The sequence below is a fragment of the Plasmodium coatneyi genome, chromosome 11 (genome assembly GCF_001680005.1).
Source record: "Plasmodium coatneyi strain Hackeri chromosome 11, complete sequence".
NCBI classification, from domain to species: domain Eukaryota; phylum Apicomplexa; class Aconoidasida; order Haemosporida; family Plasmodiidae; genus Plasmodium; species Plasmodium coatneyi.
In genome coordinates, this window is record NC_033566.1 from 1024497 (window position 1) to 1041165 (window position 16669).

Sequence of the window (16669 nt, forward strand, 5' to 3'; positions counted from 1 at the left end):
TTTGAAGAAGTGCTCAACGCATTCGATGAAGCTTTTTATTTTTTTTTTCCACCTTGAGCGAATTTTTTGTCATCCCAAATGGGAAGAAAATGAATAATTAACAAAATGTTGTTCTCACGAATGACACATTTCCCAATTGGTAGTAGTCTCTTTCTTGAAAAAACAGATGCAAAAAAATCCCGGGTTGTAGTTTTTTTAATTATGAGATGACGAAAAAATATAAAAAGACAAATAGCGCAGAAAGGGCAATGTGGTGAGTGCTGACGGTGGGACACGCACCATTGCAGATGTGCACCTGTGTAATTGGGTACACACTTGTGTAGTTACTATCATTTATGCGTACGGTTCACCTCCCCCTTTTGCGGAGCGCCTCACAAGAACGGAAAATATGAGCAGCATGCAGAAGAAGCAATAAAGAAACAACAGGGTCAAAAAGGAAGCCTGGTACGTGGGTATACTTAACGAACTGAAAAATATAGAATAGTCATACAATGCGTGGAAGAGGGAAGGAGAGAGCAGGCAGCCCAGGACGCTCAGCAAGTTTGCAACACAACCTGTAAATATGCAATTGGGAGAAAAGGAATGAGAAATAGAGACGCCATTACACCCTCTTCATTTCCACGCACACGTGACTGTAACATGCAGGAAGCAGTTTTTTCAGGAGATGTACTCTGCACGTTGTAAAAGTGCTAGCTGTTTTTCTCCTTTTTTTTTTTTTTACCGTTCATGCTTTTGTGATTCACTCTTGAGGCAATATTGTAAGATGCTACTCCGGAACAGCTCATGTGAAACAGCACGCAGATCAAATTTCTACATAAAAAGAGTAAAAAAAAGTAATAATGAACGATCAGGAATGGTAAAAGTAACAGGATAGCCTACACATGGGGGCATAGTCGTCTTACCTTAACACAATTATCGATAAGAAGTTCTGCCTTGTCGCCTGGGCAGCATAAAGTAAGTTTTCGGTGCTCGAAAATCTGATAAATGGGGGAATATTCATGAGGAAGGGGGTAAAACGTGGACCACTCAACATACATTTTAACAAAGATGGGCAGCAGAATCAGTTGGCAATTTCTAATAAAGGTGAAGGAATAACCCGGCGGATGAGCACAAGGAAAAGAACATATATTCCAGTATGTCATTTGCGTAAATGTATCTGAATTTATCCACGCCGGTGTCTTTCTTCTCTTCATGGTCTGCTTCATGTCCCCCCTGATTTAAGAAGCTCGTGCTGTCAACGAGAGGTAATTCTACATATCCATTTTTGTTTTTTTTTTCATTCATTTGAACAAAAGCCATTGGAAGAACTTTAGATACTTCCTCCACGTAGGCCACTACCAGGAAGAAGTCTGCGGGTTGGGTGTTCGTACGCACAAGTGCATATAAGCGTATTGATATTATACGTTTATATTTTTATGCTTAAGGGGTGGTCGCTTCTTTGCTAGTGAGTGAAGGTAGCACAGTTATACGCTTAAACGAGCCAATGCCGGTGAACTTTTCATTTTTTCCTATATGCTATTCAAATTCTGTGCGCTAATTTTTTTTTTTTTTCTTCGCCTTACAAAAAAATACCACCACTGAACACACAAAAAGAAGAATCTCTCTAACGTCTTTCACAAAACATATGGAACAAAAATGAAAAAAAAATAAAGAAAAGATATATTCTAAGTTTCCGGCCAGAAAAACGGACAGTACAGCTCCGTACAGTATCATTTCGACAGCGTGCACAATTTTTATCCTTCTTTTTATTTGTCTTCCAAATCTGCGTGGATGGAAAAATGAAAAAAAGTGCAATATGTTTATATGTTCGCATTTTACACGTGAGGAGTAAGATGTGGCTCTCGGGAAATCCAAATGTGGGAGAAATGCCGTGGGATATTTTTTTCTTACAAGTATAGGTAAACACAACTGGGGGAAAAGGACAGAAGTAAGCAGACGATTCCATTTTTTCCGATGGTGGCACAAGAAAAAACTATAAATAATGATAAAAAATAGATATAATAAAATAAAGCAGCAACAGCACGCCTTAGAGTTAAAACGCGGGGAACCCTGTCCACCCCCTAGGGGAGTGTTGTTTATCCACTAGTTTATGAGGGAATGTGAAAAATTACCAATCAGAAATGTTATAGAGGATAAGCAGTACATCAGACGCATACATCCCGCAAGGGAAATCCTCTCTACATTTTTTGAGTCTTCTTCGCAGTAGTCGTTTGTCTACATTATGCAGGGAAGTTTTCGCGCACGTAAGGAAGCGACTTAAAGAATAGGCTAAGGAGCGAACGCGCGATTAAGCAATTTTTAGACCGCATAAAAAAGAAAAAAAAAAAGACGACACATAGGTTTCATTTTATATATGTAGAATGGTTTGTTTATTACAAGGTTTATCCTTTTTTTTTTTTTTTCAAACACATTTGTTAACATTTAGTAATCACTCGATATATGTATGGACTTAACACAGAACTACTAAAAAGGAACATAACGAGCAATGTGATAAATTTCACGCGGGCGTTCCTTTTCTTCCCTTCGGAAGTTGCATACGTGCCATATGCACATTTTTTCAAATGTTCCTGTTTACATACCAATTCCTCATAATGCATTTTAAAACAGCTTGGGCCTGTAGACCTTTATTTTGAAAAGCTTTTCAGTTTTTTGCACGGGAAAGGATAAATGAACAGTGAAGGGGGAATGCAAAAATGGAATATGTTTTTCATCCCCATGATTGAAGTAGAGAGTAAAAATAGCATAAATAAATAAACGGAAAAAAATTAAAAAAATAAAGCATGGTAAAGCAGAACTGGAAGAAATATATGTCTACCTATATACACATATGAACAGTGCGAGTGAAATGCGTTGTACCTAGTGAGACCTGCCTTGCAAAGTTAGCGCACTGTATGTATATATATATGTATTTTTTTTTTTTTTGCGTACCACACAAGTTAAGGCGTTTGTCCTGTTTTTTTTTACTATATGACATGCGCACACGCACAGAAAAAGGAATCAAACTGGGGCAGAAATCGGACACAATGAGCGAACAAATGGAAAAAAAGAAAAGAACAACGTTAATGTTCATTTAAGGTACATTCTGTAGGTCCCTTCACAAACAGTTCGCATTTTTTTCTTTTTTTTGTTCTTGCATGTAAAAAAAAAAAATTAATAAATAAACCTATGAGAAGGTTACCAAACATGATTGTTAGTTTCGTACTGTTGGGTGACAGCGCCACGAAACATTCCAGACAGGGAATGGAACAGATTTTTTTTCACAATTTTGCGATGACTTAGGAGTAATTCTTTGAAAGCTTAAATATTAATACAGCCGGACGAATAGAAGGAAACAGAACTGCATATTCATTTTTTCCGGCCTTCCGAGTTTAATGACAAGGCGAGGAGGATTGTACCCCCACAGACGGGTTATATTAACTGAAGAGGTGAGATGAGCACCTTAGGTGATCGATAGAGGTAAAAATTGGCTGCAGAGGTGAAAAGGGAAAGGACGTAAAAAAAACCAAAGAGGAAGTAAAGAAAGGAAAAAGGAATAAATGGCAAATTCTCAGTTCAACCTGGGACGCAGAAATTTACCACCAAATGGGCCCAAACGAACCCCTATCGTATTTTACTTGTGCGAAAGATGCCATATGAACCATATTCTTTTTTTCAAAAACGTAGTGGGAGAAATTTCAGTTTTAGGGTAAATCCTGTTCAGTTGTGCCTCTCTCCCATAAAAACAAAAAGGGTAGGTATTTGAAAAAAATGAAACGGAATGAAATGAAATATACATATATTTATACGCGTTCTTGAGGTTAATATGCCAAAAGGGGTTATCCCGCTTTGCAATTCGTTGAGATCCTGTGATATATCACTTTCATTCCGCCTTTGGCAGTTCTACGCGCGAGTACGTACGTACGTATGGGCTCTTTAGGTACAGAACATACGCTTCATGACGAATTGCTCCTTCTGTTCATCTTGGAAAGTTCAGCATATATACATATATATATATATATTTTTTAAATAAAAAAAAAAGAAAAAAGAAAAAAAGGTAAAACATGTTAACATTCGTGGTGAAGCACAATATATGCTATATGAAAAGGAGTCCTTGAAATTTTTTGCCACAATTGGGATGCCAAAAAACGTGTTCTCATTAATATACGCGCCGCAGGTAGTCAAACAAAGAAGCATTTTATTTCTGCTAGATATGATTCACTGAAATTTACTCTTCTAAAAATTTCGCTAGTAATTTGATAAAGGTGCTTTTAGCGCGCGTACGCGCACAAGTGCTCGTATATAGCACGCGTATATATATATATATTATGCGTATGTAATGCATATAATATTATTTGCTTATATATGCATATAAAATGTACCATTATATATTGAAAACGCTAAACGCAAGTTATGCGCAAATTCTGTGCCTATTTTTTTTTTTTAATCCTTTACATAATAATTTTTGTTTTATACGGCGCCGTTCAAATTCGCTTTTTCTTTAAACGCTTAGCCATTTTTTTTCATGTTCGCGCTTTATTGACACCGGTTATTTTTTATTTAAATATAACCATTGAAGGTTAAAAAAAAAAAAAAAAAAAAAAAAAAAAAAAAAAAAAATTTAGGTCGAACAAATTTTTTAAAAATACAAACATAGCTAAAATATTTTAATAAAATGATTAGAAAAAAATTATGAGAGTAAAAATAAAATTTAATAAATAAGTCCTAAATTGTTCTTTTTTCCTTTTTATAAAGGTTTTTCATGTTTTAATGAAAAAAATGACAAATTTACATGTTACCATTTTCGAGTGACATGACATTTTGCCATATTTTACTTTTTCATTTTTCTGTACAATAATTATATATAAACGTTACTTATATATTTTTAAATATTTGTTTATCTCGTTCGCGTGTTGGTCAAGATGGGGATCTTTTTGAATTTAAATAAGAGCGTTTACGCTAACTGTAAATCGTATGTGTATAAGAGTGGTGGACATTCGCTACTCGATAACATTTTTGACGCTTACTGGAATCTCTGCATCAAGCTGGTCCCCAAGGTAATGCAAACTCCCCAGCCCCTCCGCCTTCCAGATTGATTCACTATCCACTCGTTCGTTGTATTTGCGTTTGTTCTTTGATGTAGTAACTATTATATGGTTACCCCCCATTCATTTATTTTTAACCATACTTCCAATATGAGCAATTTCGTACATTTTCATTTCATCGTCTTGCTCGCTCGCCCCCCCTTCCTTTTTAGTCCGTAACAGCTAACTTTTTGACACTCCTAGGATTCTTATGCTCCACGGTGGCGTTTTTTCTCCTGTACCTTTTTGACCTGTCCAACAAGAAAAATGATTACATATACTTGTACATAGCGTTCTTTTTGTTCCTTTACCAAGTAAGACTCTATCCATTTCTGCAGGACAGCAGTGGGTCCATATTTGCTGCAGAGCGATGGACCCATTTTCGTTCCCCAACCATGCTCCCATACATGGCTAAATTTGCGCCCCCTTTTTCCTTTCCCTGTAGACATTCGATGCGCTGGACGGAAAACAAGCAAGAAGAACAAACACGAGTTCCCCGCTTGGGCAGCTGTTTGACCATGGATGTGACTCCATAACATCGGTATGCGCCTCCCCCGTCTAATGATTGGACACCACGGTTGTATATTGCCAATTAGGTTGTGTCTTGTTACCTACTAATTTTATTACATTTTTATCGCTTAATTCATTACCCCTAACTAATCATTTTGATATCTTTTTTTCCCCCTTCAGTCGTTGTTCATTTTCATTGCCGGAAAAGGAGCGAGCATTCCAAAGGGATTACTTTTCTTTTTAGTAAATATTAAATTGGATTAAGATATATAGGACGAATATAAAAAATAGAAAGAGAAAAACGCATGTGGAAGCAGAAATACATGTCTACCTTTTTATTTCCCCCATTTCTATCATTTGCAGCTATTGTCAGCAGTCCAATTACAGACATTCATGTTTTCTTGGATGGAGAATTATACGAAAGTGTACAACACGTCCATGGGCTCCATGGGTCTCACAGAATCCCATGTTATGGTAAAAGGAGGAAAAAAATAACAAAGAAATAAGAGAGAGACAGACCTTTTATCTCCATTCACCCGTTTTGCATATTTACATACATTTGCTTTATTGCCAATTTTACTTCCCTTTTGAAGGTCATAACGGTGTGCATTCTTCGCGGATTAAAAGGAGCGGCACTATTTGACAAGACAACACTGAAAGATTTATTACCAGGAAGCCTTCGGTTCGGACATAAAAAATGGGGGGAAAAGGAAAAGAAAAATTCGTACCTGCTTAATCAGAAAGTTGCATAATTTGCGTTAAACAACTTTTATATATTATACCACATTTCTTTTTTCCTTTGTTTTTTCCTATTCAGCTCGCTTTTCGGAAAAGCTGTCTTAAGCATAAAGCTCAACCACCTTATTGTTATCCCAGTGTTCTTTTTGTAAGGAAAAAATGAGAAAAATGTGCCCCTTTTGATTAGCTAACAATTTGTGAAAATAAGAACGAGTGCCCATGCATGCTTCCCGAATATGAGCGTCCGCCGAGAGAGCCCCCTGCGGGTTGTGTGGAAATTTGGCGCGAGTTTGCCAACTTTTACAAATTGTTTACTTTTTTTTTTTTTTTTTTTCCTCTCAGCCTTATCCTCACCATCGCAAGAAGCACTTACATGGGATTGCAGACGGCTAAGAAAAAGAGAAAAGAAGCCACAAGTGAGTTCCAATCAGCGAAGCGCACAGCTTCTGATTACGCAACATATGAGTTACATGTGAATGCGTTGTAACGAATCCCACCATTTTGTTTTAAAAATATTGAAATTTCCCTCGCCCTCATTTTTTCCCCTTTTTTCCCTTTTTTCCCTTTTTTCCCTTTTTTGCAGTCCAATTGGTGTTCTTCTACATCTTTATGCTCTTGCAGTACTACTTTTACCATACAAGTAAGAAGCGAAATGAAAACAATGAAAGGGGAAAGAGCAATCGGAAAAATGTGGAGCAAAGAAGGCCACCTTTTTATAGCGAAAATTAACAGAGTTTTAAATTTAGTTTTTAAGAATTTACCATACTCTGTTGCACAAAACTGATAACCGCGCGTTTGTTCCTTTTTTTTTTTTTCAGCCTTAACTGTCAAGAATGAACTCATTTGCTACATAATAATAGCACTGTTCTCGGCCTTCTACACCCTGCACATGAATATGTCCACCGTATTAAAGGTAATTTTATTTTATGGACAGTGAGAGTGTGTATATATATACGCACATGTGCCTGTGTGCAGCATTTGAAACGATTTCTCTCAACGTTGTGCTAAGAAAAACGCAACTAAGTAAATAAGCCAGTATATGCCAAAATTACCTTTCATGGTTAATCCCCCTTCACGTGCGACATATGTTTTTTTTTCCTCCACCTCGCAGACCAAAATGGACTCCTTCCCTATCCCCATCATCTTCTACTACCTTTGCATTATTTTGCTATTTATGAAGCGAAGATTTAACCACCACATTTTAAAAATGGCCGTTTTTAACGAAGCATACATATTATATTACATGATGGTATTTGGCTTTGTTTACTTGTTTGATTATGCCTACACCATAATAGGAAACATTTGCAAAGAGCTCAACATTACCTTTTTGTTCAACAAGAAGAAAAAAATAATGGGCGCAAAATGGGCTTAAGAATGAATAGCAATAAACAGCAGTGAGCAATATTAACGAGCTTTTTACGTGCATATTTTACAGATATATGATCCAACCTTATGTGCGCTCTCTGCTAACGTTTTTCTTTTTGGCTTTTTCATCCCCTATCCACAAGTGCGTTATGTGTGCACATATATGCATGCATATATATACAATATATATAAATTTTTAATGTACACCTTTCTAAATCTCAGCCTTTTTTTTTATTTTTTTTTTTTTACATTACGTGTTTTTTGAAATTGGCACAAATGGGAATAGTTACATTTAGCAATATGTCTCCTTACAGTGTTTATACATGTATCTGTACCAATGTCGTATGTGCGTGTGCATGTGCGCATGGATTTTCACGAAATAAATGAAAGTGATTGCTAAAAAAAAGACGCTTCATTTCTCCACTTGGTGCATTTTATTTGTTATCGCATGAATTGTTATTATATATATATATGTACGTTGTGCTCTCCAAACCATGTCATGTCATGTGTGTATGTATATGTATGTGCACAAACGTTGCATATATATGTATATATCCAAATTTTACATCACCATTAACTCACCTTTGAAATAAGAAGATCATGTCGTGAATCAGTAATTCTCATATTTATCAAACCGTCGCAAAAAATGACGTGTTAATTTGTGCCGCAAGCACGGTGAAGGTAATTCTTCGCAAATTGCTAGCTTATCATGGTGCAGCGGCAGCGCCGTCGTCCCTATAAACAGCGCATTTTCCAGCTACTCATTTTTGCCACACTGCAGTGTGTGTAACGTATGAGTAGCGCTTGTACCATAAACAGGTTGACCAAATGAACGGCCCTCTTCTCCTACATGTGCGTGCTAATTCGTTACGCACATGAATAGGTGCATTCGTTTGCTTCGGTTTGCTCTATTATTTATTTCTATCGTTTAAATTTTTAATAAGATGGAAAAAAAAAAAAAAAAATAAATAACGTATGGCACATGGCGTAAAACACACAATGTGCGATACGCACTACATAGGAGCTGCTCACGGGAGAGTCACATTACGCTATACCAATGAACAATCCAGACAGTGCTATAACTTCATTGCAATGTTGGTTAAAAAAAAAAAAAATTGGGGGAAATGAAAGACAAACGTAGATATGTTCTCATGAGAGTGGGAATTCAAATGATAAGGAAGACGTACTCAACAGTGCTCGCAGTGGCACACAATTAGACGTAACGTTACGCGCGTGCAGATGTGCGTGCATTTATGCAGAGTAAATGACAATGTGTCACCGTTTTATAATTTGTAATTTAATTAAAAAGGAGGGCTCGAAAAAAAAAAAAAAGAAAAGAAAACAATTATAATAAAATATAGAGGCAAAATGCACAAGACAGTTCAAAATGGTGTAAAAAGAAAAGAAAAATGGGGCGTGTATTAACAAATTTAAATGGGTCATTCGGGGTTCGTTCCATTCAGCGAACTTCCCTTGTTCTGAATAGTTGTACCGTTAAGATTGTCGCTGTTTTTGTTAAAACAATTTTTATCGTCCACGCTATTTAAGAGGATTTTGTCTGTTTTGGTGGTGCTGGCGCCGTTGGTATTGGTTTTGTAACCGTTTAAATTGTTTCCATTGTCGTTCTTGCCATCCCCATCGGCGGTGAGGCTCTTCGGGCCGATCCCCGAAGGGACATAACCCGAGTCGTCATTATTAATATCATTGAAACTGAAGGCAAAGTCGGTTAAATGAGGATCCAATAGCACCTTAATTTTGCTATATAAGTCTGCAGCCGAAGGTCTGTCCGCTGGGTTTGGCTTGGACATTTGTAGCATCAAAATGTACCATGGATTTAAATGAATTTTCACATAATCCGGAACGGCATAGTAATTTCTAAAGTCATTTAACCGTTTGTATCTTTCCATTATCGTATTAAATCTTGGGCACAGCAATTCTAGTAATATTAGCGCAGCGCTATATATGTCTGCCTTTTCATCACATAGAGCACCTCCCTCTGGGGCGGTATATCCTGGAGTTCCTATAATTTGTCCTTTCAATGAAATTTGGCTAGTTATGGTATTATGGTTAACATCCGTGTATATGTTATCCTTAAAGGTGTCTATATTGTTTAAATCCTTTTCCCTTTTTTTTTCTTCAATAAATCTCACTAATCCAAGATCCCCAATTTTTAACGTGTACGTATCTGGATCCACAAAAATATTTTCTGGTTTTAAGTCTCTGTGGATAAAGCACGTGGAATGAATATCCTTCAAGCCTTTAATTAGCTGCTTAAACAAATCAAATTCTAGAGGGTGGTTCATATTTTTATCTCGGTAGGTAAAATGCAAAGGCTTATCACTTCTTGTAGATCTATCTAGCCACTTACGTAGTGTGTAGCCCTTGCAGAGCTCCATTTGTAGTAGCAGTACAATGGAGAATTCTGGCGCCACAATTTTTTTCTTATAACTTTTTACTCTGTCGGCGTTTTCCTTAATAGCTAATTCTTCTTCATTCTTTTCATTTTCATCCTTTCCTTCCTCTTCTTCTACGACCTGAGCACTTGCAGGTACACCCACTTGGTGCTTGTCGGACTGTGCATCCTTATGATTCAGCGCGTTATTCGTACGAGTGCTATGGTGAGATGTCTCCCCCTCCGGATCTACCTCCTCAATGTGAACGCTCGGTTCGTCATTGTCTGCGAAAACTACCAAGTCTCTATCTTCCTCACTTAGATAGCCACAGCCAAACGGATCGTATTCTTGAAAACTTGAGTTGAAAGAGGCGGGGTTGAACTTGTCCTGCGCAGTGGAACGCCTCTCATTTCGTCCCTTCCGATCCTCATTTTGTTTTTCTCTGTATATAATTTTTTTCTTCTTCTTTTTCTTTTTCTTCTTATTCTTAGCATTGGTATTGGTGTAGATACTATCAGAAAAGTTTTTGTCGCTAAGGAATCTTTTTCTACCCCCGTTCTCATTTCTTTTTGAATTCAGTCCATCATTGTCACTGTAAAAGGTTAAGCTCCGTTCATTCTTCTTCTTAATAACTTTTTTAAAATTTTTCAAATCGCTTTTTTTTCTTTCCCAAGATGATAATTTTTCATAGCTAAGAAGACTATCGCTTTTTTTATTTTTATCGTACATTTTTTTAAAAGAATCTTTGTTTTTCTTAACTAAGTTTTGTATTTCCTTGGGCATCACATGCATGGGGAGAAACTGCGGCTCTTCACACCACCAGGTGTAGTACCTGACAACATGCTTACTGTAGATATCTCTATTAGCTGCAATTTCGCGAAAGTACCTTCTGGAGCTCACATTATCCAACGAACTCACTTTTAAGTAAATAAATTTTACAGCATAGGTTGGGGACCCTGGTTCGAGACGATGCGATACTTTGTACACGGAGCCAAATCCACCCTGACCAATGAGAGAAATATTTTCGAATGTTCTCATAAATCTTCCATTTTCTAGAAAATCCGCCAGTGGAGCATCATACGGAATGTGCGATCTTTGAATTATAGATAAATTTCGTGCACTGGAACTTTTATTATTTATGATTTCATTATTATTTGGAAGGTTGTCCGATTTGGTTTTCATCGTGGTGCTCTGCTTATGTGTGTTGATAGGATAGCCATTGTCATTATCGGCATGCTTGGCGTATTTGCTTCTGTTTCTTTTCTCATCGTTTGTTTTATTCTCTTCAATGAGATGTTTCTTCGCTGCTGTTTTTTTCCCCGCACTGTTCATATGCTCAGCGGGGCTATTTTCATCCTTGTTTGAATGGTCCGAATGTGTGAGGTACTCGTTACTGCTCTTACGGTTGGTATGCTCGTCCGTTTTGGGGTCCACTGCTGCCGTTTTGTTCATCTTGAGGAGATGATCTACTAGAGAGTTTTTCTTCATAAATTTTTTATTAAAGTTGGTAAGGAAATTTATAAAATCACTCTTATCGAAGTCTTTTTTGTTTATGTGTTTTTCCTTCATGTGGTTATATTTTTTGTCTTTCTCATTATCGGTGTAGTTCTTCTTGTGATACTTGTTCCCCCACTTATAGCCGCTTCTAACCCTTTTTTTTACTATGATAGACTGTTTATCAGAAACGTCCTGCGATGCAGCTCTTCTTCTATGCATATAAAACATATTCCTTCCGATGGTATCTGATTTTATGGTTTCCCTCGATTTGCTTCTGCCCGGATTCTTGGTGGACATGTTGGGCAAACTATATTTTGAGAATCCACCCCAGTAGCTCTGCGAACGTAAGTTATACATCCCTTCATTGATGTCATAAAATTTACTATCACTGTCGGAGTCTCTAGCATGTTTCGCTAAAATGTCTATTAGGGTTGGTTCCTGCTCCAGCTCTTTCAACTTACTGGCTATCTCCCTTTTCATATTAATGTTTAATTCGATTTGTGCTAAATCGTCATAACTATTTTGCCCTAAGGATTTTTTCAGCCTTAAACGCTCGTCATGTAGAAGGCGGTATCTTAACTTTAGCAAATCCTTATCCCTCGCATAGTCATCATAATCTTTCAACTTTTTCTTTTTCATAATTACCTTACTGCTGCTAGTGTTGTTGTTTTTTTTTTTCCTAAATATTCTGTATATGAACACAAAGGGAACTACAAATATGAGCATGATTGCATAGAACATGCTCCAGTACCATCCCTTCTTGTACTTCAACGTTGACACTTCCTTCAGCTCTTGGTTCCGTGAATAGTAAAAGTTTTTTTTTCTCCTTTTTACGAGAAAATTTGCATTATCCGCTATCATGTACTCTACATCGTCATTTGGGAGGTTAAAATCTCGGTGGTTATATGCGAATGCGTTTTGTATTACTCTGTACAGGTTAGACAATAACAGGCAATCGTCCTGACTGACGTAGTTGTTAAATATCTTGTCCCATATGTTCAGCATGGAACAGTAGTCGAAGCATATTTCGTTTTCTTCAAAATACATGTCGATAAATTTATTTATGTATTCACAAATGTGGATGGGTCGCCCCGCCGCTGCGTGGATGGGCCCATGACTTCGACCTAGGTTCCCACTAAGGCCGCCGCTAAAACTGTCACTAAGAATGCTACCATGCCCGCCTATATGACCACCGCTGTACCGTCCCCCATGTGCGTCACTGTAATGCGAATAGCTCAAGTGCTTGGTACGATCTACGCCGGGTAAATAGAACAGAAACTGCTCCTTCGTCTTCTGATACTCGCGTATCAACCCCTTCATCTTGTATATATAATTTATGGGTATCTTCTTATTCCTATCATACACAAAAATTATGTTGGAGAGAAGGTACCGTATGTCCCTTTCGATGGAAGTTATGCTCACCGATATGTTATTCAATCTGTGCAATAATTTCTTCCCATAATTTATATTTTCATCAAAATTGCAAAATGTTTTTTCATCATTGTTCTTTGCAAAATCACTAGACGAAAACGGTAGAAGGAGCGTGTTTTCCTTCTTAAAATTTAAGGCATTATAGTTGAAACCCTTTACATTATCATAACCTGGGAACATTTTGCTATTCTGCTTCATTATCACGTCTAGGGTGAAAATGTTCGATGCACGCTTATACCTGAGCGCAAAAACGGAGGACACCGCCTCGGAGAAAATAAAAATTTTCGACTTTACATTTGAGCCCTCTTGGTTCATTCGCTTCCGAGCTCTGCTTCGGCGATCGATTGGTTCATCGGATCTATGATGAGGAATCTCATCGGCCATATCATCTATCGGCATAGCGCTCTCCACCCTCTCGTCACCATTCCTCTCCAGGAAGTCCACCCCTTCCACGGGTTCATTATGCACGTTCTTCCCAATGCCATACGCCTTGATCATTTTGTCCATTTCCTGGGGCCGCAATATCAGCTTGTTCCCCACAATTTCGATAAGCGAATTGATGAACGTCGAATCTTGCCTGTGACTGTCCGTTATGAAAATAGATCCAACGTCAACCCATGTTGTTATCCATTTTTGTTTCAGCGACTTTTCATCCACAGCTTTTATAATCCACTTAACTATGCTTATTTGCAGTTGTCTCTTCTTCGTTTTTCTTCTTCTCTTTTTTTTTTTTTTTTTTTTTTTCTCTTCTCTTTCTCATTATTGTAATGTCCATAAGGTTGTTACTATTATGAGGATATCTACTTAGCGAACTGGTTCTGTTCAAACTCATGAGCAGTTTCTTAATTAGAACCTTTTTCCTTTCCCGTAGGTTGTTTCGAAGAACCTTCAAGGTGTATTTCTCCTTTTCGTCCATTTTTCTCTCATCATGCTTGTCAGCAATGCTATACTTACTTTTCGATGTGTATCTGTAAAAATCGTTTTCGCCGAAGTATTCATTTTGTGCATCGGCTGAGTTCAGCAGTTTGTTGCCTTCCTCATGATCAGAAAATGGCTTATTGATTTTGCCCCCATGGTTAAGGTTGATGATGCTATTGTTATGGCGTTCCGTTCCTACTACTGCTTCGTCCTTTATGGCGTCATTTTGGTATTCACCCGGGGGGACTTCCTCCCCGCTTGCGCTGCGTTCGGCGTAGCCAGGGTCATCACCATGCTCATCATGATCAAGGTCATCGTCCTGATCGCCATCATAATCATCGTTAGCGTTTGCGTGCACATCATCCCCCTCGATCGCATGCTCACCCTGCAGTAGTTCATCTTGCCTTCTGGTGGAGTTACTCTTTACAAACTCCCTGTTCCTGTTTGGTAGCGTTTTCTTCTCTTCTTTTACGAGATGATTTTCCAAACTTTCATCATACTTTTTTATGACCTCCCCTGTGTCATAATCCAAATTAACGATGCTGGAGTGTCTGGAACCCATAAAAACGACATTAGGAAAAAGAGGTGACTTGAAGGGGGAATTGTTGACGACATCCTTGATGTTAATGTTTAGTGGCATGGCTTCATTATTCTCATTAATGTAAAATAAATCTCCGCTATAATTTGAAAGCAACCTTTTTGTTATATTTTTATTTCTCTTCAATTTTTCTTCATCGTAATTTTTTTTCTTCCCACTTTGTTTGGTGCCATCTTGCATAACATTTTCATCCCCTTTAAATTCGTCATTTCTGGATAAACTTATTTTTCTCAGATCGAAAAATTTTTTGTAATGTAGTTTCTTCATTGCTCTCCGTTTTAAATCATCATTTTTGTTGTGTTTATTTTTTGCTAGGACATCCTTATAAGGGAGATGATGCGTCGATTCATTCCTAATCGACTTGTATGCATTCTTCCCCTTTTTGTCCTCATCAAGGTTTATGTGGTCCTGGATATTTTTCACTACCTTATGTTTCCAGTAGTATGTCCCATCAGTGGAAACTTTGTATAAAAAACCAGAGGTATCAAGGACTATCAAGTCGTAGATAAATATGGTCTCGTCATATTTGTACTGGCCATAAAAATATTTATCTCTTTCATATTTTGTTATATTACTTTCGTTGCTGCTTATGTGTCCCTGCTGTTCATACGGGAATAGGATATTTTTATTTTCCAAATTGTTACTCGAGGGGAAGACATTCATACGATTGTTTGACTGCTCATCCTTTACAATGATTATATCATTTTCCTCGGGCACCGTTTCAATGCTAGTGGGTTGTTGACTTTTTTGATTGCTAAACGGGGAGGTAACCTCTTCGTCCTTTTTACACATAATAAATTCAGCCTTCTCTTTTTCCCCCGCAGATGGGTGCTTCGATTGGGCTGCATCGAAATGGCCTGGTTTACCCCCAGTGGGATGATCGCTAGGGGGGTCCACATTACCGTTTTTACTTACAATTATATTTTCGTGCGTGTTCCCCATTTCGCTATTGGGGATATCCCCATTAAATGACTCACTGTTAACTTCTTCCCTCAGCATCCTTTTCAAAATAGTCCTCCTCTTACCTGAGGGAGAAACATCATACGCAAAGGGATGAAAAAGCCAGTCATCCCCGCATTCACTTTTGGACTCCTCCCAGTTTTTCACTTTATCACGCCATTTCGGTATCCTGTAGTTGTCTCTTCTCAAACGGGACGGACGCCCGCGAATATCACTGACGGTATAAGGGTACCTTTCGTCTTCATATAAATTGGGGTCATATGAGTTACTACTCCCATATGTGCTCCCCTTGTGTGAATATTCGCAGCTGCTACTACAACTGCAATAGCTGTCTGGAGCTGATTCACAGACAGATTTGAACATATCGTTATTCTCGTCATCTTCATACAATGAGGTACTCCTTCCATTTGGGGTCGTGGAAGTGCATAATAACTCTTCCTCCCTGGGCGAAGGACTCCTGCTATGCAGACGGATGATCCCATTCGCTCTTCCCTTCTGATGCATATGGTTATAACGTTCAATTTTATTTTTCATACTTTTATAATTGTCCATGTTTGTCAACCGTTCTATGCTTATCATTTTCTCGAAAATATTTTTTATGTTGCTTAAAATTGTTTCATTTATTTTCTTTTTAAGTATATAATTCTCGGCAATTTCTTTGCTAAGTTTGTTCCTCCTGGCTTCAACGGGCGAACATTGACCTTTCATTACCTTCTCCCTGTCGACGTGGCCACGGCCATGCGGATAATATAGACTATTTCGAACGCCCTCATTCTGATAACTGGAATTCTCCCTTGGTACCATTTCCACATGATCATATCTCTCATCATCATCATTAGGTTGACTTTTTTTTTTCAAATAATTGTAATAACTCATTCTGATGCATATAGTTTCATATTTCTCATCATGCGTATATTTCTTAATAAATCTTTGTATCTTATCTAGGTAAAAAACCCTTTATTGAGACATTAACAACAGTGTGACGATGTTTGTTTTTTAATTTGACATACTTCTCTTAGGGACAAATGTGGGAATATTTTTTTTGGGGGGAAAAAAAAAAAAATTCCAACTCATTCAAAATTTGTACAATTTTTGAGGAATATTAAATCAAAATTTGCTCAATTTATACAAAGTACATTAAAAAAAAAAAAAAAAAACTGAGTTATCCTTTCTTTGTGTTCTTCTCCTCCTTTTATACA

The 16669-nt window shown here is 37.5% G+C and overlaps 3 protein-coding genes across 3 annotated transcripts; 1 reads left to right on the forward strand and 2 right to left on the reverse strand.

Moving 5' to 3' along the window:
• Positions 1-333: 333 nt before the first annotated feature.
• On the reverse strand, positions 334-2597 carry PCOAH_00034000 (Uncharacterized protein; the record flags this gene model as incomplete). The annotated part of the gene is made up of 8 exons (XM_020060194.1): positions 334-554; positions 722-810; positions 903-977; positions 1097-1349; positions 1563-1762; positions 1891-1972; positions 2112-2214; positions 2580-2597. 8 exons carry the CDS (start codon positions 2595-2597, stop codon positions 334-336), a joined length of 1041 nt encoding a protein of 346 aa, XP_019915633.1.
• A 2301-nt stretch (positions 2598-4898) lies between these two features.
• PCOAH_00034010 (Ethanolaminephosphotransferase) lies at positions 4899-7680 on the forward strand (the record flags this gene model as incomplete). The annotated part of the gene is made up of 11 exons (XM_020060195.1): positions 4899-5033; positions 5234-5374; positions 5506-5601; positions 5751-5813; positions 5934-6044; positions 6164-6252; positions 6388-6456; positions 6651-6724; positions 6892-6948; positions 7127-7221; positions 7420-7680. 11 exons carry the CDS (start codon positions 4899-4901, stop codon positions 7678-7680), a joined length of 1191 nt encoding a protein of 396 aa, XP_019916020.1.
• Positions 7681-9112: 1432 nt separating this feature from the next.
• Positions 9113-16346, reverse strand: PCOAH_00034020 (Protein kinase; the record flags this gene model as incomplete). The annotated part of the gene is made up of 2 exons (XM_020060196.1): positions 9113-13671; positions 13781-16346. 2 exons carry the CDS (start codon positions 16344-16346, stop codon positions 9113-9115), a joined length of 7125 nt encoding a protein of 2374 aa, XP_019915937.1.
• Between the last annotated feature and the right edge of the window lie 323 nt (positions 16347-16669).